This window comes from Drosophila ficusphila, unplaced genomic scaffold (genome assembly GCF_018152265.1).
Source record: "Drosophila ficusphila isolate 14025-0441.05 unplaced genomic scaffold, ASM1815226v1 contig_414, whole genome shotgun sequence".
In the NCBI taxonomy this organism is placed as follows: Eukaryota; Metazoa; Arthropoda; class Insecta; order Diptera; family Drosophilidae; genus Drosophila; species Drosophila ficusphila.
Genome location: NW_025064328.1, coordinates 391,313 through 414,613, shown reverse-complemented (window position 1 = coordinate 414,613; position 23,301 = coordinate 391,313). Strand labels below are relative to the sequence as shown.

The 23,301-nt window shown below is 39.7% G+C and overlaps 2 protein-coding genes across 6 annotated transcripts in view; one reads left to right on the top strand and one right to left on the bottom strand.

Annotated features, from left to right (window-relative positions):
* Positions 1–13,765, top strand: part of LOC108095217 (5-hydroxytryptamine receptor 2A) — a 57,666-nt gene extending 43,901 nt beyond the window's left edge. For all 3 annotated transcript variants that reach the window (XM_017196232.2, XM_017196231.2, XM_017196233.1), the window contains 6 exons: positions 646–835; positions 901–1,038; positions 6,413–6,649; positions 11,204–12,055; positions 12,398–12,519; positions 13,546–13,765. In XM_017196232.2, coding sequence (XP_017051721.1) covers positions 646–835; positions 901–1,038; positions 6,413–6,649; positions 11,204–12,055; positions 12,398–12,496 — 1,516 coding nt within the window. In that variant the 3' untranslated portion in view covers positions 12,497–12,519; positions 13,546–13,765. The remainder of the gene's footprint in view (positions 1–645; positions 836–900; positions 1,039–6,412; positions 6,650–11,203; positions 12,056–12,397; positions 12,520–13,545) is intronic.
* Positions 13,766–15,219: 1,454 nt separating this feature from the next.
* Positions 15,220–22,841, bottom strand: LOC108095234 (beta-glucuronidase). 3 transcript variants are annotated; one of them, XM_017196258.2, is made up of 9 exons: positions 22,522–22,841; positions 17,584–17,987; positions 17,143–17,455; positions 16,551–17,088; positions 16,349–16,492; positions 16,202–16,286; positions 15,969–16,145; positions 15,687–15,825; positions 15,220–15,621 (listed from the first exon to the last, which is right to left on the bottom strand). In XM_017196258.2, exons 1-9 carry the CDS (start codon positions 22,523–22,525, stop codon positions 15,455–15,457), a joined length of 1,971 nt encoding a protein of 656 aa, XP_017051747.1. In that variant the 5' UTR covers positions 22,526–22,841; the 3' UTR covers positions 15,220–15,454. The 3 variants fall into 3 exon arrangements, with proteins under 3 accessions (XP_017051747.1, XP_017051748.1, XP_017051749.1); XM_017196259.1 differs by lacking the exon at positions 22,522–22,841 and adding an exon at positions 20,364–20,437; XM_017196260.2 differs by lacking the exon at positions 22,522–22,841 and adding an exon at positions 19,239–19,311 and having other exon boundaries at positions 17,584–17,933.
* Between the last annotated feature and the right edge of the window lie 460 nt (positions 22,842–23,301).

Here is a 23,301-nt window from a genome sequence, read left to right as displayed (position 1 = left end):
AATTTTTGGTATCATTAAAGATGCTCTTAACCGTTCAGTTCGAAATGTTCTGTATCCACAGCCGTATCAATCAGTAGAGTAACCTTATTTTTCAACCTACACAAAATGGAAATTTAAAAAATGCCTCCCACATAGTCACACATACACTCGCACACACACAGCAACACACACAAAGAGCAACAACCATACGCAGACATACATAAAACATGTTTTGGCCCGCTCGGCAAATAGAAGGACCAACAACAAAGGTTGTTACAAAACGCTACGGAAAACTGTGAGACGGAAACTGAATATCGAACACGTTTCTTTACTTTGTCGCCCTGCCATATGGGTCTCTGCAATAGTGTGGGTGTGAGTCCTAAATATGTGTTTGCTTGCCAGCGCCTAGATTTATGCAGTATTTTATTTACACTTTTGCGGGTTCGGATAATGGAGTAACTAAGCGAGCATGTTTAAGTGGCCACAATTGTATAATAATTGCTAGGGGGGCTCAAATCTGTTTTTATTTATCAAGTTTAAGTTATATGAAACTGGTATTTCAATCATAAGTCTATGGCTTTAACAGAACTAATGTTTGATTACCCAAAAAAATTATTTACAACTTAAACTCGTAAACTCCTATAATAAATTTTACATTTTTTGCAGATACTGGGCGGTGACCAATATAGACTATATCCACTCGCGGACCAGCAATCGCGTTTTCATGATGATTTTCTGCGTTTGGACAGCGGCGGTGATTGTCTCCTTGGCGCCACAGTTTGGTTGGAAGGATCCCGACTATTTGCAGCGCATCGAGCAGCAGAAGTGCATGGTTTCGCAGGATGTGTCATATCAGGTAAAAAATATCTACGTTCTCTCCGTAAGAACCACTTATTATACTGACACCATCATGTTTTCCAGGTATTTGCCACCTGTTGCACATTCTACGTGCCGCTCTTGGTCATCCTGGCACTCTACTGGAAAATCTATCAAACGGCCCGCAAACGCATCCATCGTCGACGACCGAGACCCGTCGATGCAGCGGTCAATAATAATCAGGTATAGTGCAGGCTTCCCATTCACTTAACGTAATCGATTGACTGCCGTAATTGACTGGCATTTATGACACACGTAGTGCACTTCCCCCTTGTTCGACATGCTGTTTTCATTAATTAGCTGGGGAGCGTTACACATCTAAAATGTTGCTTTAAAATTATAATACTTTAAGGAGAGGAGAAACTTCATTGACTAAGAGCTTAAATTTTAATTTATTCCTCAAACTTAACGCTCAATATTTAAATTTATAGATGCTTAGATGAATTAAAAAAAACAATATTCTTTAATACATAAAAAATTTCGAATTAAATATGCACAAGAAATAATGATTAAACATGTTGGCTTATACTTTGAACCCTCTTTCTAAATTTGGTTACTAACCTTTTAATTTAAATTCAACCCAAGTCTCTGCAAAATGACGACCCTGTATTAACGTCAAATTTTGATTCCCAAGTCCAAGCCACAGCCTGGCCATTGCAATTACGACCTCGATCGCAGCAAACCGCGCCCATTTAGGCCACAAATTCAGCCGAACCACAGGGGTCAGTCAAATGCCAAACCGCAGGCAACGTTCTGTAATTTCTATGCACATGACTTGGGGCCTGACCTTATGAAATTATACTGTCCAATTTAAATATGGATAGCGTACTCCGCCGAACCTAAAGGGAATGTGGGCTGTAATTAGGCAGAAGCATCCAAAGTGATGAAATATGCATGGCAAAGGATTTTGGAATACCCAGAAGGAAAAAAAGGAGAAGAAAGCGGGGGAAGCGAGGCTTAAGTTAAGCATACGCCACGTGGACATTAAAGCCTTCTTGTCCGAAAGTTGAGCGATAAGTGGCAGCTTGTCTTGACTTGAGAGTGTGTCTGAGTGAGTGTGTGTGTGTGTATGGGAGTCCTTTGGCCAGAAGTTTGTGCCCTAATGCGCCAGCTGGTCAAACTAATACGCACAGGATGTGTTCGAGCAAAGTCTGGCCAAATTGTAATTTGTTTTCGCTCCGAAGAAAGAAATTTCAACAATTTCCAAGTTGTTTATCAACGAAATTAAAAACTAATTTTCGTTTGCCAAAGAATCTTCTGCCTGACTTTGCTTAACTTTTATCAAGCGATAGGGTATCTACGATTTCGTCTGCACTTTTTCCCGTTAGCTGACTTTTTCGCCGAAGCTTTTTATTTATTTTTTCTTCAATCTTGGGCTGACCTGCTGGCAAGCTGCTACTTAGCTTAAGCTTAGTGCTTACTAAATTGAAAATGACCATTTGACGTAAAAATGTTTGCAACCACTTACCAACACATGTGCTTTTACATACAGTGTTGGTCAATACAATAGAGGTATTTCGAATTAAGTTATAAGTTTTACCAGATCTAATACTTACTATTTTCTTCTGTGCAAAGCAGAAATTGCTAACAATGAGTTTATTACATTTTTTAGAAAGAAAATGTTTTGATATAATTCACACATTTAATCTAATTTTCCATTGTGATAATGAAGGATTGATTATCTAAATGAGCTATAAATTATGCAGTTTTAAACTTGTTTGTTTCAATTATTTCCTGATTGACTGCTATTATTTTGACCGCATCTGTATAAAGCCACGTGTGTGCATATAACACTGACTGACTAAAGCTGGGCGACTGAGATAGAGAGCGCTGGCAAAAAGTCATTGGAATCACAAATTCAATGCGCAAACAAGGCAAGTTGTCCACTATTTGCCATTCGTACACATGTCCTGGCCCATGTCCTGCCCCGATGTCCTGCTCCTTTGTCCTCCGCCGATGTCCGGCCCAATCCAGCCTCACGATGCGTGCCTTAGTTACATGTCAACACACTTACCCGCACACCCACGGCACACAGACACACACACACCCCGAGATCCACAGCCGCATCCACATCCACAGCCACACCCACATCCATTTAGTGCCACTCACCAGTCGGGTTCCCTGTCCTGCTTGTTGATTTTAGAATATATTTACCCTGCACACACATCTGATATATCCTTTACACCAGTCCTGTTGACCGTGCCTTCGATTTGAAAAGATTTCCCCGCCTTCCGAGGAATTTCCCGAACACGGAAAAAGGGCATTAGCCCTGCGACTTTGTTATTCATTGGTTTTATTTTTCATTCTCTGATAACTAAATGCTTTCAAATTGAAAATTGCTTTCCTGCTCCTTGACGAGGGTACACATTTTCTGCTAACCCGCTGCGTTTTTTTTTTTCTGGTGGGAAATGCCTTGCCCGGCATAAATTTTCAGCTAATTGCATTTGCATTCGGTATGTTTATTGGCAAATTGTTAAATAATTTGATGGTGCACAAAGCGGGCTAATCGAATTCACAAATGTAACTATCATTAGCCGAAAGTTGTCAGCCAACTAATTTTTGTCCAGAATGTAACACGCTGTTTGTATTTTTAATTGAAATGCAATTTTCATGCTGGTCACACGCACATTGATTTTGCAATTAACTGATGGAGGAGCGGTGGAAAGCGGCGGCCAAATGGCAATTAAGCGAAGCAGGTATTATCTGTAATTCAGCTATTGGCATTATGTGCGGACGAGCGGCGAGCAAATGTTATTAATAATCCAACATAGAAGGCTGATTTACGGACGAATGCCCATGGGCAGCACACCATCATCATCGCAATTACATTTGCAAGAGCATCTCGAATTGATTGCTACAGATATTGACACTATTTTCATAGCCAAACATGTGACAAAACAGTCAAGCACCCGACATCGCATGAGTGAAAAGCATATTTGGCCAACTCGCCATCTGCCATCTGCGACACACGGAGACGTGTTTGTGTCTGGGTAGAAAAGAGGGAAAATACTCGACAAAAAACTGAACAGCAAAAGTGCCAAGTGCCCTACATGGCTAACAAAATTTAAAATAAATAAAACATTCAACCTCCAGGAAAATGCTTAGAGTAGTGAACAAGAAAGTTATCTCTTTTAAAGAATACATTTTTTTTGTTTTGACTTGTTGATAAAACCCAAAAAAACAATTATTTCTAAATAAACCAAATAAATCTTCTTAAAATATTTTGGAAATCAACAAAGAAAAAAGAATTATAGTACAAAATTAAACATTTTTTAAAATACTAAACAGCTCTAGATAAAATAAATCTAAACCAAAATGTTAATTACTTTTAGGCAAAATGCAGTCTCTGTTTTACATCGGTTGAGACCGAGTTTGCATTTGATTTTGCTGTTATTTATGGTGGATTTATTTTAATTTTCTAGCTGCTCTGCCAGCGGGGCTCTTGCCCTGTAAAAGCCATAAATTTTGTTGCCCAGTGTAGTTAATACCACGGCATTCTTGTCACACTCAGGACCAACATAAATCGCATGAAAACACATTATTGAATACACACGAGCACACGCACATACGCAGGCATTTCTTTCGGAAGCCGAACATGTGTCTCGGAAAGAAAAACAATTAAATAAGAAAACAATTTACATAAATTAGCTAAAGTGCCAAAAATGGCTAAGGACTACAGTCGACGGACGGACGAACAGACGGGAATGAGTGTATCGTTTATGCAAACGCTTAAATACACAGAAAAACAGTCGGCTGACAGCACATCTGCATAAAATTCACATTGAGCCGAGGTTTTGTATCCGCATCCTTATCGTTATTGCCGAACTGCTGAAAAGAGAGCGCTTATCGCTCTTATCACGTGCATGTGTGTATTGGTGTGTGTGTATGTGTGTGTTGGCCATGTTTGCCTTGCTATTTAAGTAACACACAAGTGTGTAGATACTTTAGTTTTCCCCAAAGAGAACTTCACCAGCAATTGTTTTTTTTTTCTGCCACGACAATAATGGTTTTTCTCCATCACTTCCAACTTATCTAGGTGAACATTCAGTGAAAGGTTCCCTCTTAGCCAGGAATTGAAATTTAATACCGGTTTCGTGCTCTTAGCTTTAACCAAACTTGAAGTGTGGCTTGTTATTTATTAATTTCGAACAGACTTTCATCTCCCACTGGGATATCTCATTCTGACCCCCCTTTTCCTTCTGCCTAATTAAGCTTAAACTCTTCAATATTTAATAAGCTATCTGACCGGTCACCCCTTGAACTTTTCGCCCCAACTTCAGCAAACCCGCAAGTCACTTGACGAAGATTTCGGCCCTCAATTTTGTTTAGTTTTTGGCCCACAAAATGAAGGTCACACGCATGGGGCCATGCTGTAAACCCATTTAATACTATTTGCGCAAATATTCACACCATTTTTGGATCGCCATCGACTCGGAACCCTTTTTCTCGTCGTTGAAATTTCCGCACACGAAGGCAAAATCAGCATAATTTTATTTATTTAAAGCAATATCGACTTGCCAAAGGGTCAACAGACGGAGGCGAAGGCGACAAAGATGACGAGGCCGATGGCAAAGGGTTGGACTACTCAATTACTTTAATTTGGTGGGATTGAAGACGACAAAATTCCGCACACAAAGGGAATATATTTAGAAAAGGAGAAAGGCGAAGCATGTTTACACTGTGTTGAATTGTACTTTCAATACAATGATTTATTTTTGAAAAGCTCAAAATGCTCAGCAGTATTTATACATTTAAAGTGTTCCCAAGAATTTGTTATCATTTAAGAATATTTATATGTGAATAATGACTTTTTTGCTATCTTCCTATATTATTTAATTAAATGACATAATTAACAAACGCTTTAAAGGTCCTCTAAACACACTTGCAAATATTATGAATTTTAACAATTTTTAAAATAAACATCTTCTCCAGACGCCCTAATTAATTCAATGCCAAAAAATAGAAGCTAATCGAATTTTTGTTCAACAAACTAAACCCTCTGTGAGTCGAAGTTCATTGTCTCTGCGAACCGAATACTCTACCAAATCAGAAAAAAAGGGCTACGCGGCTGGGAAAAAATCAAAGAGGTCAAGCGCTGGGAGCAGTCAGACGTGAAATTTATTTGGAGCTGTCGGGCGGTCAGGCGAAGTGGGCCATTTGGGAGATATTCTTGGGTGACTGTAACAAATACACACAATTTATTTACGGGACGCAACCCACTTACATATGCATATGGTAACAGGAGAGCAACAACAAAAAAAGGGGATCGGATCGGATCTTTCGGCTCAGCCTGGAACTTTTTTCTGTTTTTTTTTTTTTTTTGGATATGCGTACAAATTGCGGTTTATTGAAGCGTAAGGCACAAAAAGCCGAAAATGTAAATTTGCCAACGCTCTTTTGTTATTCATTTTAATGCTGTGCGAAGAAGTATGAATTTAATTTGAAGTCATGCACACGGGTCAAAGGGCGAAAAATCAATGCAGACGCAACTAGAAGGACTCTATCGCCCCATCTCACTCACTTTTCTTACCTATCTCCATCTATCTATCTCTTTCAGCCGGACGGCGGTGCGGCAACAGATACGAAACTTAATCGACTGCGTCTACGGCTCGGCAGATTCTCCACGGCCAAGACCAAGGCCGGAAGTGCCGGGACGGCGGGCCTCTCAGGACCCGGATCCGGGGGCAGGGCTTTGGGCCTGGTCGACGGCAACTCAACGAACACGGTCAACACCGTCGAGGACACCGAGTTCAGCAGCTCCAATGTGGACAGCAAAAGTCGAGCTGGCGTCGAGGTATGTGCACAAAGTAGCGACACTTCAATCTAAAATTAGAAAGTTTTTGTTAAGTAATAAATATTGAATATTCCAAATACATACTTTATTTAAATCTTATATTATATTTTGTTTGTACTATGATTTTTAATTTAATTGTAATTATATTTCATTTCTAAATACATTTTTTTAAGTCAAGTTCTGTTTAAGTTTATATAGGTGATTATACAAGCCGACAAGTTTTAATTTTTTAGAAGTTTTGAATAATTATATGATAACACCCCGATATAGAAATATACAGCTTTCCAAGAACTAGAAAAGTCCGACTATTATGTTATTTTAATAAATTTTCGTTAAAAAGGTGTGGAATTAAATCATGAAATTAAAAATCTAGGGAAAAAAACGTTTATGCCATGAGCCGCTTTTAAGCTTTGCTTTTTAACAACAATTTTTTCGAGTGAACCATGGAAAAGAATGCGCATTTTTGGGTTTAAAACAAATTTCATAACGCCTGACATGTGCCCAACGATCTGGGGCTTTGCTTCCTGTTCCCAAAATGCACACGCACACAATAATGAAAAACACACACACAATCACAAAAACACACATACAGATACTGCTGGCGATAGGCTGACCGAAAATAAACCCACCAGAGTTCAGCTCATTTCTCGCTTTATTATGCGACTCCAACTACGATGCTACCGCTGCCCGGACGTCTTTTACCTTTGGGGGATTGAAATGATTTTTCCTCTTGGCTACCTTTTCAGTGGGCTTTCCCCTCCTGGGCAGCCGTTTCCCAGCCTTTTTTCACTCGGCTAATGTTTCATTAGCCCAGCTGCCGTCGCAGCAATATGCACTTGAGAATTCCTCGGGAAACATTTCCTGATAATGATCCAAGGGGATGCGGGGATGCGATTAACCTTTTCCTTGTCTCCTTGAGACATACTTCTTGCGGAGCGAATGAATTATACATATTTCTAGGCGAAAGCTTAAAGGTTTGACGACTCTGCCTCTTGAATTTTGAGTTTTACTGTCTCATAGAATATTAATAAGAGTCAACTCAACTTTTAATAAAGTAGAGAACGTGTTTTAATGTTGTGCACATGAATAATCAGATGTATACATTTCGAAACATAGAAGCTAAAAATAATAAGCATGTTAAGATCCATTTTACAAATACAATACAATGCAAATGTAAATTAACATTAGTCATTCTAAAACGTTTAAATTCTTTTTTAATATCTGAACCAATTAAGAAATAAATGGAAAATTGATAATTATGCCGCCTTGAGTGCTAGGATAAGAAGCCCACTCTTAAGAATAAACCCAAGCAATCCAGGCAAATTATCCGCCACTCGGCCAAAATGTCAGCGATAAAATGCAGGCAAAGCTTTCGGTTTATTGGGGGAAATCCCGAGGAAAGGGCAGATGGCCCGAACCCAAATTTGTATTTAGCCGCATTTTATGTACTTCAATTTTCGGCCAGCGATTTTATGGCTGAAAAATAATCCGAACGGGGCCACACATTCAATAATAACGCGTATTAAAGCGATGGGCGAAAGCAAGCCATAAAAAGGCAGAGCCGAAATAAATTGCTTGAACGTTTTGTTTGCATTGCTACAAGCCGGGCCAATACCTTTGCGCTGCTCGAAACGAGGTGGCGAAGTCAAGGCGACTGGCCAAAGGTCAGGGGGTCAGAGGGCAAGGGGGCAGAACGAAATCGCCAGGTTCGTGCCGGTTAAGTAATAGCAAAGTCAAATATAAGCTGTGACAAGGATACGCCTCCACCGCTCTTCCATGCAAAAAGCGAGACAGAGACAAAAGAGCACAAAGTAAGAAAACGGAGATTCAAATGAAAATACGAATGGAATAAACACCTGTGCAGGTCGAAGATTTAAATACTCTATGCCAGCAAAATGCCTTCAAAGAATATCTACAATTTAAAAGCCACTTCGTTTTTAATTCAATGCTTTCAGCACAGAAAGAGAAAAGTCTTTATTTAATATAAAGTCGGGATTAATCATTACACTTCCTGGCCAACTTGTCACCAAAGTCCTACCTCTCAATAAAGGGTATGAAAACAAAATAGCAACAGGAGCCAAAAGTCAGTTAGAGAAAGCAAGAGAGTGGGATGGAAATGGGGGCTTTGGGGGCCTTTGACTCCTTGACCCGTGGATTCCGATTGCGATTCCCATTCTGATTCCGGGCCCACCTAACAAGGCACTCAATACGCTTGAGTAATTGAGGAAAATATGTTGATGGCTTATGGCTAACAGCTTTCGTTTCCATTCGCTTGGCCAACAGAAACTCCCAGCCTTTTTTCCCATTTTCCCATCCACTCACACAATCTTGGTCCTGAGATTAAATATTTACTTGGGAATGGCTTCCACACACCTCTCTCTTTCGGTCGCTTTTCTCTTGGGCAAATAAGTGGACGGCCAAATAAATAAACAAACACACTTTTGCACGCATGGCCCAAAGCAAATATATAAATTTATTATAGTTGTGTGTGCGTTAAATATGACCGAAAAGTCACAGAAAAAAAGCGTCTGGCAGCAAATATAAAATCGAAACGAAACGGATACAAAATATCCGTGGATATTTGAGATTTTGGCTCTATAATTACAGAAGCGAAACGAAAATTAAGGGATAAATTACAACTTTTCCTCTTTCTTTTTTGCTTCATTGGATGTCCTACAGGTGCAATATTGCAAAGTCTTCTGTATTCCAATCTGCAGCCCCCTTTTCCCTATTTCCCCGGTGTTTTCCCATTGTTCGTTATTGTTTGGTATCTGTAAATTAAACTGCGTTCTTTGCTTTGGCAATCGGAAGCTTTGTTGTTGATTTGTCTCTGGCTTCGCTTTGATTTGCTGTGGCTTTGATTTGCTTTGCTACGGCGATACGTCCTTGCAACATATTAAAAATGCTCCACGAAGGACAAGATCGAATGGCTCGCTTTCATTGCGGTAGACAATTACGATTTCCAGGACAATGGCACTGCACAAATTCACAGTAGAGTGGACCTCAACTTAAATGAATCATGTCATTTCATACTATTATCATCATCATTAAGCATACCTACATTTTTTTACCCAAAATAAGTTATGTTGATTCTTCGTTTTTGTATAAATTATTTTAAGTCCATCGCTAAGAGGGCTTAATTAATTTTATCACAAGGCATTCCACTCTAATACAAACCCATATGTGGCCATGGCTTCACTTTTGTCGCTTTGTGTTTATGCACAATTGGCCAATGTCCATTGAATTTGATGTGAACTAAGCTCTTGTCCAGCGATTTATTTCGTTTACTATACGTATCCATTGTTCCCGGAACAGCAGATTTCACTCTTCTGAATTTGAATGTCTTCTCTTGAACACAAATTACATACTCAACACAATATGTTCCGAAATTTATGGTAGCATCACAGTCGTAAAATTCATTTGCTCTGGCCATTAATTGAACTTGCCTTACGTTCGTGCATAATGGTGATGGCAGAAAAATAACACCCCTAAGATCCTTTAATAGGATTTCCTTTATTCGATATTTACATTATTTGCTATTTAAAATAAAATACAATGTTTACAATATCAAAATAAAACGAAAAATAAAACGTATTCGTATAGTCAAGTTTATTGTTTATGTATAGAATTTGATCGCATTCAGATTATTATTATTCGAAACTATCGCGATACTTACACTTCCACTTCCGGTTCCATATACTTATTAACCTTATCGCCAGGAAAAGGTGCCAGCTGCGAAGTAGACACAATTTATCACACGTAAAGTTCATTTTAGCACTTTGCGGCCACTTCCGCCCGACGCACACCTACGTTCGGCCTCAAATTACAGGTGATTATGGGAATTTTAGTGCTAGACATGCCGTTAGCAGGACCGGCTCCTCAAATATGTACGTTACATCCGGCGAAATTGCCTAGCAGCCCTTTCGAGTGGCAGAGGTCTGATAAAAAGGCAACGGAGTGGGGGCCCAAGACCCAAATGGCCAACGAGCTTAACGAAAGTAAATATTTACACTCTGATTTTATTCATTTACCAAAATTTATGGCCCCAACGCCATGAAATTTGATGAGCAGTAAATAAATTTATGAATGCAATGCGGGTACTGATTTAAAATGCTAATTTGGCACATGAAACTTGGAATCCGCGGTTCAAAAATTGGACTGTATATAATATTATAGGCAGGCAAAATAGTCTTACTGGGATCAGGAATAGATTGTAGAAGTTGAAACAAATGTCACATTTTTTATTAATATTGAAAAGGTGTTGGTTCTTATGAAGTCTGCTAAAACTATTTATAAATCAAATATGTAACATTTTTATTCATTTCTTAACAAGTTGATTTTGAATTTGATATTGATTAAACTTACTTTTTTGTATTAATTGTTATTCATCTTTAATCCCATCTACAAACATTGGTAAAGTGCACATTAAGATTATGCTTGGGTAATATTTTCGTTTGTTAATGATTTTCTCGAACTAATTTTATCTAGATTAGCTGACTAGTTTCCCCGACTGCAACTAACTCGAGTGGCCTCCCACTTCCACTTCCATTGCAGGCGCCCAGCACGTCGGGCAGTCAGATCGCCACGGTGTCGCACCTGGTGGCTCTGGCCAAACAGCAGGGCAAGTCCAGCGCCAAGTCCGCGTCGGCTGTCAACGGAGCGGCCACCTCGGGCAAGGGGGACGACGGCCAGGAGCCGGATGATGGGGAGGAGCACGAGGAGAACGACGAGGACCGCGAGGACCAGGACCCCGATGAGCCGCAGCCCGCAACCGCAACATCAGCAACGCCAGCGGCAGCAAACGAGGAGGAGGACCAGTGCAAGGCCAATGGGGTGGAGGTCCTGGAGGATCCGCAGTTGCAACAGCAGCTCGAACAAGTGCAGCAGCTGCAGAAATCGGCCAAAACTGGTGGAGGCGGTGGGGGCGGGGCGAGCACATCAAATGCCACCACAATTACGTCGATATCGGCACTATCGCCACAAACGCCGACTTCGCAGGGAATCGCCACTGCTGCCGCCGGACCGATGACGACCAAAACCAGCACGCTGACGAGCTGTAACCAATCGCATCCGCTTTGCGGCACCGCCAGCGAGTCCCCCTTGACCCCAGAGCCACGCCCCCGACAGCAGCCGCCCCCGCAGCAGCAACAGCAGCAGCAGCAGCAGCAACTCTCGAGCATCGCGAATCCGATGCAAAAGGTGAACAAGCGGAAGGAAACGCTGGAGGCCAAAAGGGAGCGAAAGGCGGCCAAGACGCTGGCCATCATCACCGGCGCCTTCGTCGTCTGCTGGCTCCCCTTCTTCGTCATGGCCCTAACCATGCCCCTCTGCGCCGCCTGCCAGATCAGCGACAGCGTGGCCTCGCTCTTCCTCTGGCTGGGCTACTTCAACTCCACCCTCAACCCGGTAAATTGAATAATGAATGCCTAAGTAGCTGCCAAAGTGCAGCAGGCGGTTGCGGGAATTTAGCATACATATTTATAGGAACTTAAGCAGGGCTTTTAGAAAGGAATATTTATTGACCCCGATTATGATTTTTGCCTTAACCATTTTATACCCATCCGGTACATAACCCTTTGGGGTTATTTAAAATAAATTAGTTATACAGTCATCACGTTAAATCAACCTTAAAAGTTTATCTTATACCAAAGATTCGAATATAAAGATTCACGCTTAGATTTTGTTATAACTTAATTAACTGCAGGACAATTTACATTACATTTTATATTAATTGCCACCCCCTTGCAGGTCATCTACACCATCTTCAGCCCGGAGTTCCGCCAGGCCTTCAAGCGCATCCTCTTCGGCGGCCACCGACCAGTCCACTACAGAAGCGGGAAGCTCTAGATAGTGCATGCGAAGAGGCGAAGGTGATAATAAGCTTAACTTTCGTTTGTAAAATATTAGTATTATATTTCTCCTTATTCAAAAACCCCTACACAAGACAAAAACGCAGTATAAACATTAGCCTCAAAATAACTACAAGCGTTAAAAGTTCCTAAGCAAGTGAAGACTTCAATTTTGTTTACTATTTTCAAACCACTTTCAAAAGATAGAAGCATACATTGTTTTATTTTATAGTATTGCTAGCTTTCCCGACAAACATATCTTGTTTACAATTTAAAAAATCATTCTATTGTGACACAACAATGTCACAGTTTTTCTGCGTAACCATTTATGGTTATTGTGTTAGTCAATTTGGCCGGCGGCCATGGGAAACCTTTTCAATCGATTCGACGCACACGCAATTGCATTCATTTTATGTTATTGTCTCTGGCTGGCAAGTTTCAATTTCCAATGCTTGAAACCTGACCCGAAATAGATATTGCTTGAGTTGAGAGGAGAGGAGAAGATGTGGCTGCAGCATCTGAAGGAGTTTCGGGAGTTTTTTGCTGGGATTGAATCCATTGTTGGCTTTACATTTACAACGGGTGAAGAACTTTTGGGCCAACAGCGAAAGTTTTATCAGACCTTTATCGGACCTGTCATCTGCACGCTGCGATGTTGGTCAATGCATTAGAATTATGCCACATTACCCAGTTAAACACCCCCCGCAAAAAGCCATAGCCCAAAACCAAATCCAAATCGGGAAGTGGGTAGTGGGAAGTGGGAAATTTTATCTACAAAGAGGGCGCACAAGTTTTGAATAGTTACCATTTGCATTGCTGAAGGAAAAGCCATCTGCGTGTGGCAGCAGTTAAATCTTTGCCATTCATTCGCTCTCATTTCCAAAGGCAACATGAAAGTTAAATTAAGTAACATTAATTTGGAGAAATTTTGCTTAGTTTGGCGCCTTACCATTTCAATGAACTTTTCCGTGAATGCAAAAGTTTTGTGCCCCCTTGGAGCAATTCACACTTTGCTAATGAATCTCCCGGATTGCTATATCTTTGCAGACGCTTCTGCTAAACCGACAAGCGGATGTTGATCTAACCTCTTCGGCTATAACCAGGCGAGGATTAACGCATCTTGTATACCAAAGACGATAAAAAACAAAAACGAGGATGAAGGATCCGAGAAGGAAGTCACATAGCCCATAGTTATTAAGTGTGTAAATAGCGGATCGAATTGATGTTAACCTATGCAAATATATTCTGTTAGATATAGCTAAATTTATAGAGCCAAGTGGAGACTGTTTTTAGAAGCAAGAAGTGGAATTGTGAGGAGATGCCACCAGTAAATACAAAAGTATCTAATCAAAATAACTAGACGTATAAGCCACTACCGCATAATTGACATATAGAGCAATCTACTACCAATTTTTATGTGTTTTTCAACTTACCGTGAATTGTATAACTCATAACTACGTTAGTTGTTAGACTCTCTGTCTCTATCCTCTGCTTCAAGAACGGAATGGGGGACTAGATTGGGGAAATGGGAACCAAGGCATTGGAATCGTTATAACTGAAGCGAGTACTCGATTATGTATAGCCCAGCTAGAAACATTTAATGTGCGTATCGATCGACGGTCGAATATGCACCTTAGGCCTAAGCACATTTGTTGAGCATCGTACTAAACTGTAATATTGATATAGGATCTATAACTTATCGAACCGGTGGAAGCCAGTTTAAATGAAATTTAAACGTATTGTTAAAGCCACACCTAGGTAAATTACATTTAAAACTGTTGTACTATTACGTATATGTTTAGATCGGTAATTGTGTGTTGAGGATTTCTTTGAATAAGCTGGCATATTACGTAGCTTGTAAGTAAAACAGTTCGAATAACGTGTAATATTTGATGAGCAAACTACTTTCGGGAAAAATGGGTAAAACGTAATTAGCTAAACCAAACGAACACGAAAGAAAATACATTGAATAATGACATATATAGTATGTTAGTTAAGATTAGGCGGAGGGAAACTGCAAATATCACGCTGTTTCACCTTCAGTAAACTACCATGCGAACTATTCGAAAACCAAAATCAAAACTCTACGAAATCTTTAAACCGACATCATTACCTAGTCACTAAGTGTTCGCAGATCTGTCTATCTTTAAATACCAAATACCAATAGAAATAAAGCAAGTCCCACTGGAACCATACTCTGCAATAATTCGAACTGACACCCACACGATTTTCTAGCTAAATTTGCCGAAGGCAATTGCTTTTATTTTTTCTTTACTTACTTTTTTATTATCGGTTCAAACAAATTGGCGCGCATTTTGAAAAGAATTATTGCTTCGTATGCGAGTCGAGTTTTGGGATCTTTGCTAAACAAACAGCATAAGTTAAAATAACGAGATTACTATAAAATTCATTGGCTGCAACTTAAATAAAAATTCAACTTTCATGCAAGAAAGAAGTTTTTCTGTTTTATTTTTTAACAGGAAGGTATTCAGGTGTTGAATAATTTCAATCAGGGATTTTATGCAACTAATTTATTGCCATATCATATTGTGCTTTTTTTTAAGATTTGAAAATCCCGCCCTGTAAAAAAGGTATTGCCAGCTCAAAATTCTTGACGAGATATCTCTTGACTATCGTTTGCAATCGATAGTAAACCGCCAAACCTGCGGATTTTAAAACTACTTTTGCACAGCTTGCTCAATATTGCAAAATGTTAGCTCCTTCGGGTAAATATAAATAATGCACTTTGATTTATTATCTTACTCTTACAAATACATACAAAAATACAATCAGTTAAGGCTAAGTATTTTATATTGTACAAGGCAATGCAACGGAATGGAAATCGGGTAAAAATGCAATTCCTAGGTGGCAGCAACCAAGGAGAATCTTTTCCCTGGCGAGTAAGGTTATTTACAGAAGCCAAATACTTGGGTTGGTGTTAACATTTTTCAATTCATTAGGATATCAGGTCAGCGATGTAGGTAAAGAGATCCTCCGGGAAGCTGCATTGGTCCAATTCCCTTCCCAAGGCGAAGTATCTCTTTCGAAGGAGATGGGCAGCTGCTTTTGGCTGGCGGGCGCGGGTAAAGACGCCTTTCTTATTGCCGCCCACTCGGGTATAACCTGAATTAAAAAGGATGTATAAATATTGAAATCACTTAAGAAATTACTGATAAATAGTAACTCACTTTGAGCTGTTTTGAAGTCTGCAAAGTTCCAAACGAATTCGCCGATAAACCAGCCCTTTTTGCGGAGCTCATCAAAGGCCTTAAAGTGGCGGGAAAACACATCCGTTTGGAATTCCTCCGACCAAACATAAGCAGGTTGCTGACGACAAAAAAAAATATATCTCATTAAAAAACTGATATGAATAATCTCAAATAAATTTGTTAATTGAGTTCTCTAATATTTTCTTATAAATTGAAAAGCTGTTTTCAATGTTTTCAATCCCAATGCAGATCCATACTCACCATATGCAAACCCTCCAGAGTATCTGCTCCATATTCAGACATGATAATCGGTTTGTTGTAATGCTTGTTCCAGGCGACAGCTTCATCGACCACGTTTTGAGTCACCATGTCCAGACGTCCTGTATTTGAATACCAGGCATTATAGCGATTGAAGCTGATGATGTCCAGAGAACGGCCCTTAGAGAGAAACAATATATAGAACATGTTCTGAAGTGAATGCAAAAACTATTTACTGCCTTGTCTTGTGTGTACGGAGTGGCAATGGCAGCCGTAATCGGTCTGGAACTATCCAAAGATCGAGTGAAATTCGCTACCAATCTGCAAGATATAAAGAAGCAAATAAGTCTAAGAAACATCTATATAAAGTTAAGGGGACCCACTCAAAGTACGAATCTGCACTCATGCTGCCAGTTCGAGGTTCATTGGCAATGGACCACATCACCACACTGGGATGATTCCGATCCCTATGGATGAGTTGCTCCAGCGAAGATTTGTGCTTGCCCAAAAGTTCCTGGCTGAAGTTCCTGAAAAACAAAACAATAAATTAGTTAGTAGCACTTACATTAATTAGAATAACTTAACTCCGTATCCACACTGGGACATTCATCGATGATCATGATACCATGCTCATCCGCAAACTGCATCGATTCCTCGGAATAGGGATAATGCGAAGTACGGTAGGAATTGGCTCCGATCCACTTGAGCAAATTGAAGTCTCGAACCATCAAAGCATTATCCAATCCTTTGCCCCTGATATCAGCATCTTCATGGCGTCCGAATCCACGGAAGTAAACAGGCTTTCCGTTGATCAGGAACTGCTTTTTGTTCCAACTCAAGGTGCGTATTCCCACTTTGAGGCGATAGACATCTAGCAGCTCGTCGTTGGTGGCCAACAGTTTGATCTCCAACTGGTACAAGTAACCGGGATCGGGATGCATGAGGTAAGGCCACCAGGGTTTCACTTGGTTCACCTGCAGCTTGCCACCGAGTTTCCCATCCGACGTTGCATTAGCCACCAACACACCATCCTTATCGTACAGGTTGGCCTGAATGTGCAGGACATTATCGGCTTCGTTGGCAGCACTTCCATTCACGCTCACGCTATAGGAAACCTCACCAACTGTAATAGAGGAAATTGGTTAATCCAGGAATATAGTAGCAAGAAATATCCTACCTGTGGCATCTCCCGAAAGATTGGTCTTTACTTCAACTTCCTCAATGAAAGTGCGGGGTGTGGTGTACAAATGCACGCTCCTGTGAATTCCCGCATAATTGAAGAAGTCAAAGGTGTAGCTCTGAACGATGGTCATCCCTCCATCGTTGGGAACCTCCGTGATCTTTCCCTGCGGCACTGTTGTCTGGATCAGAGCATTATCGCACATCACGGTGATGCGGTTTTCAGCTCCGTATTTGAGGAGGTCAGTCACCTCCGCCTCGAAGGGCAGGTGGCCCATCTCGTGCTTCACTACTTTCTGGCCATTGATCCACTGAAAGAAAAACAAAAGAAAATGGTTCAGAAGCTATCATAATTTTTTTTCTTAAAACAATGCATTTCTTAACAAAATTCTGTAACAAGAAATGAATTTTATTGCCATTTCAAATTTTAATGACTCACCACATAGGCTTCATAGTGAACACTGCCGAACCGCAGCCAGATCCTCTGATCCTTCTCCCAGGAGCGGGGCACAAAGAACTTCCTGTCGTACCACACGGTGCCCACATGATCCCGCAAGTTATCGGTGGTTATGTCGTTATAGGAGGCGGGCACTGGCATCGGGATCGTCGGCCTGCTCTGGCTCAACTCCTTGGCGTACCACTCATCGCGAACTCCCTGCGTGGGATTCGCCTGGTCGGACCGCACAAAGTTCCAGATCCCGTCCAGGGATCGCACCTCCCGCGTCTCTGATTCCCTGGGATAGAGCATTCCGCGTGTCTGGGGCACTTCCTTGTTCACGAGGATCAGCGCTATGGAGAAGTGCAGGACATAGAGACCAGTAACCAGGGAGAAAAAGGAGAGAGCTGTGGATACATAAGTACATATGATGAATAAAATGTTGGAGATAAGTTAAATACGTGCGTGTGAATATAACACACCGATAATGGCGGTAATTATTTTGGCTATCAGGAATTTCCACCTCCTGATAAGCAGAAAAGCTCGATTATACAGCGACACGCGCGATGTAAGTGGGAAAATGGGAAAATATCGAACTTGGTTGAACATTTTGGTTACAGAAAAGTTTAATATACGATAATTGCACGACTGGCTACGCGAAGAGTCGAAATAAATATTAATGTTGCGAATTATAACAGATAGAACTATTCATTGATTGATTTTGCTGATAAGCAGACATCTTCATCAGGGTGACCAAAGACAAAATATCAAATAAAAAGTCTAACGGGAAAAGGAAATACTGCATATTAAATACATAACTGTATTTTTAATTATTTATGCTTAATTTATTTTCTTGTTTTCATCTTTTTTTATGCAATCATAAACAATTTTTGCTTTTGGCAATTTTAAAATTATAGTTTTTTAAATTCTTACTCGGAGACATTCAAAGAGTTTTGTTTTAAAAAAACATTTTTAATTATATACCACCTCCTATGGCCTAATGCTATGGCTATCGGTACATTAATGGCAATTCATTGTAAGTTCACAAAAAATAAAATAAATTGTCCGCATATCTTATCGCCCTTCTATGCCGTTTTTTCCTATTACCTAGTTATTTAATGTTGTCCAATGTCAGCTGCTTTATAGCGGTAAATGCTGTACAGCGGCGACATTTATACTTACTTCAACAATGGGTTTATCCGATTTTCAAAGTCGGCGGGCGAATCGAAACGGAACGAAGAGTATTGAATCAAGGGGAAACGGAAATGAAATCGTAAACTTTACTATATAAGCAACTACAACACGATCAGGACAATGGGCAAAACAAAGTGTCGAACAATGCGAATGAGCGGCATAAAGCAGAAGGGCGAAATCGGAGAGCCGAGCTTTCAAGGTGCTGAGCGAAAAGAGTGAAAGCACTTTTTCGCTCTCTCCCAGAAACGCAGATACAATCACAAGTTTAGCTACAGATACAACTACAAGCATGTGTCATCGTTCTCTGATTTTGTTATTGTTTTTATTCATGTTCTGCTTTACTTTTGTATTTTCTCGGCTTTTGTTTTGGTTTTGTTATTATGCAAATGTCGGGCGAATTGTTGGGCACTTTGTTTTGCTAGTTAAACACGTTTTCCAAAGAGAACGAAAGAAGAAAAACGAACATTTCAAAAACCGCCACAATCCCATAATACGCATGCAGCCAAAAGAAACCGAGAACTTTGCCCCCGTTCTCTCACGTTCACTGGTCGCCGGGAAACTACTTCCTCCATTCATTTAACTCGTCTCACATGTTTGGCCCCAGGTAATCAGCTGTCTAATCGGCAAAAGCTGTCTAGTTTTGGGGACACAAAGAAAAGCTTGAGGGAAAGCTCCCCAAATGCCAACGGTCGATATCACAGATCGATGAGCCATCGATTCAATTGGTTTATCTTAGGATAACCTGTTTTTGATTTTGTATTCCTCGTTTAAAATTTTAGTTTACTACAGGTAATATCTTAAAGTATTCTCTCTTGTTACTATAAGAATTTAAACTATTTTAAACACCGAACTGCACACAACTGAATCAGAAGAAATATAAACATTCTGGGAAATGGCTCATAGATATTGCATTTAAATTATTCAAAGCATTGAATCATATGATTATTATACTACTAAATATGACGCGGTAAATTCAATGAATTATCATACCCCTTATACTAAAAATAAGCGTTTTCATCGGAAAAATAACTCAAAATTGGTAGGGTGCTAATAAACAACGACTTTTACTCATTTAAGGCAGTTTCCATATATGATTCCTTATTCGAAATTTTAGCACTCGTAGTAAATTACCAAAATAACTAGTAAGTAAGGAAATTCCATAACAAATTGAAAATACAATTCAAGCATGCATAGATCATTCTCATGCTAGTATCCCTTTATTTTGATTTTCGATCTTACCAATAGCAATTAAAGACAATCCTCCCATTGCTCAATTAAATCAACTTAAGTTGCACCGCTAAGCTTGCACTTTTAATAAAGTAATAAGTAAGGTAACTAAAAAAAAAGATGTAAATTAAAAATTCTTTTCAACCGAAGTGTTATACCTTAAAAAAGAACATAAACTTTTTAATTGAGTTATGTATTTGTTAGGTTTGAATTATTCTTTAATTCAGTAGATAAGATAAAAACTTGTATTCATTTTTCAGTTCTTTGATATTTTGGGTTTTAGGGAAACACATTCTTTTGTTGATCAAAATGTGATAAGGCACTCTTTACACTTCGTTTTGCAATGGGAACACTGGACTTACACATGGCTAATAAAAATCACTATCCTGCTGCGATTCGACACCCACTGCTCACCGAAACCGACTGAGGGGACACTTGCACCGCTTGGGGCTTTTAAAGGCCCCAAAAACCAGGCGAAACTCCGATATTAAAATGCCCGGCACAGCGGGCGATGCACCGTTACGAACTAAATTAACGCCAGAATGGAGGGCAGTGGAGCCACTGCCACCACGATCCAAACCGATCCAATCCGAGCCAGAATATAATACTCGTACACATACATATCTAGAATCGACGCAGGGCCAAGTGCGCTTACCCCAAATTCCATATTTACGACACCTGAGACGGATCTTCAAATGCATGTCGACTGGCCGAGGGACCTAGATTTTTGGATCCCGAAACCCGTACGCAATTGTTTTGCCCGGAGAGAGCCGGTTTCTTGCGGCTACGTTCGGCGATGCGGCGTAACTGAATCCACTACGGAATCCCGAGTCCGGATCCGCGGAAGCCTATGGCGGATGTGCCATTAATGGGCGAGGCAATTGCGACCGCTGGCTTCTTGCCGCCGGCAAAGGTCGAAGGGTTGGGGTTCGTCCATCGCAGCGGGGTGGAGTGGGGGGTGGGGGCGGTGTGCGATGGCTGTAGGAATACACGCACTGAATGTGCCCCTAATTAAGCCCCCCTCAACCCGATAAGCCGCAGACGAAGCCCAAGCCGAAGCCGCTTGCTCCAAATCCACAAACACTCGTCATTCGGTGTCAACGAATCAGGCCTGACTACCATACAGTCCAGCTACAAGCACTTTAATTTAAAAATCCACTCTATGGGTTCCATATTTTGTTTAAAATAAACCTCGAGTTAAAATATTTACGGAAATCAAATTTAATCTCAAGAGGTTTGTATGATAAAGTTCTAAGAATTCATAAATTTGATTTTATGTAGCTTTTATCCGGAAATTCAAAAATACATAATAATATATACAATATAATAATATATATAATATAATAATATATATAATATAAATATAAAAAACTTAAGAAACTACAGATTGGAAGTTTAAACTTAGCAAAACCCCATTTCGAAGTAAAAATCTACATTTTTGACAGACAGAACATTTTGGGGAAATACTGCAAGCACAAAACGTAAACCTACATATAGTAAATTTATTTTACGCTGGTTTCACTGTACATAAAAAAGAGTGTACTAAAAGTGAGGAGGAAGGGTCTAAGTTTCAATTAAGTGTTGCTGGCCTGTTCTCGAACTGGAGTTTAATTAGTCTTGATTGGGAACGAAATGCGGAAGTTAGTACTCCCCCTAGTAAAAAAGTTGACAGATATTGATGGTTTAGCTGTTGATCCAAATAGACTCAGAACTATTTATTAATAGTCATAAAAACCAAAGTAAGAAACCCTTTGTACTATTTCTTAATAATTTAAGAACGACAAAAGTAAGAAACCTTTGACGTTCTTTGTTCAGTAAACAAATATGTAATCATTTTGATTTAAATATTATTATTTATTGTATTAATTTACAAGCGCATAATTTTCCCATTCGTTCAATAACATTTGCCTAACCTAATAAGGCCTAACAAAGGTTATCTGAAACTAATGATTCTAATCTCAATATTTTAAGATAACCTTTGTTTACTGGTCTGAAAAAAACTGCTAAATCTTACCCGAGACAATTGATATTTTAAAATTATAAATTAAAAAGGTTAAGGAACTTTAAACAAAGAACTCATGTGGTTTTGATATCTTATCAAATTGAAGGAAAGGTATTAAAAAGCAAATCATCCGCCAACAAAGTTTAGAAGTTAATACAATATATTAAAAATAATTGGAACGGGATAAATGCAAGTTCCCTTATGAACTTTAAGAGTACAATATTATATACATATTTATTAATATAAAAAAAGGTTAAGCAAGATTCAAAATAGTTAAGACCATTCAGACTTTAAGTAAACAATAATCTTATGACAATTCGCTGATAAATCGCACCTTTGAGTGCTAAATTTTAGGGTATCGGTGGAATGTACCCACGCTTATTGCCATTTTCCTAGCGTTTGGCTTTCACTTTCAAGGCCCGGCCCACAAAAGCAGGCCCAAAGCAAAGAAAAGAATCAATGGGCGAGCGAAGAAAGTGAAAATGTCACCGACAGTAAATATTTATAGAAGCGTTTACCCATTTTGGAATATTCCGTGCAGGATTCCGGCTTTTGATGGATGTGTCTGTGGGGTTATAATTAAATTCTGGTGTAGTTTTGTGCAGTTAGGAACTCTATCGGTTGTAATTAAAGCGGGAAAACGTCTGGTTAAAAGTTGGCAGTCATTTCGCGGCTATAAATAATCGTTTTAAGCGTTCTGCCGGTAATTAAACAAACAAACCAAACGACAACCGAACCGCAATCCACGAAACCGGCACACCGCTGATTAAGATGCGACTAAAATCGCAAACTATGTGTACTAAGTCGCGTTCAAAATCCGACTGACGCATTGGACCCGCCGTTCAACATAAACTGTTGATTCGCTGTTGAGAGCGAGCTCGTTGTGCGACTGTTAGCTGGAATTCCCGTCTTGCTTCGGCGGTCGTTTCAAAAATCTGATAGCACTACAATAACAAACAAAATGTTAAGCAACAATACACTGGACTTATTAAGGCACCTAAACTGCAATTACCTCTGAAAACTCTTGGCAGCTGGAATCGTTATGTTATCATAAATCTTGCTAAAATTGAACCGATGGAGTAGCAGTTTAAAATCATTAGACAATAGAATACTATTTTCATATTATTAAAATAAAATAAAAACTTAGAACTGTCAAAGGCGTAAATTTTAGATACAATTTAACATTTTAAACGATATTTTTTAAATAGCGATCTTTAAAGTCTTTATTAAAAAAAAACGCATGCTCAAGATTAACTAAGAGTAAACATTTTATGACCACTGGTTTATGTATGCAGTAT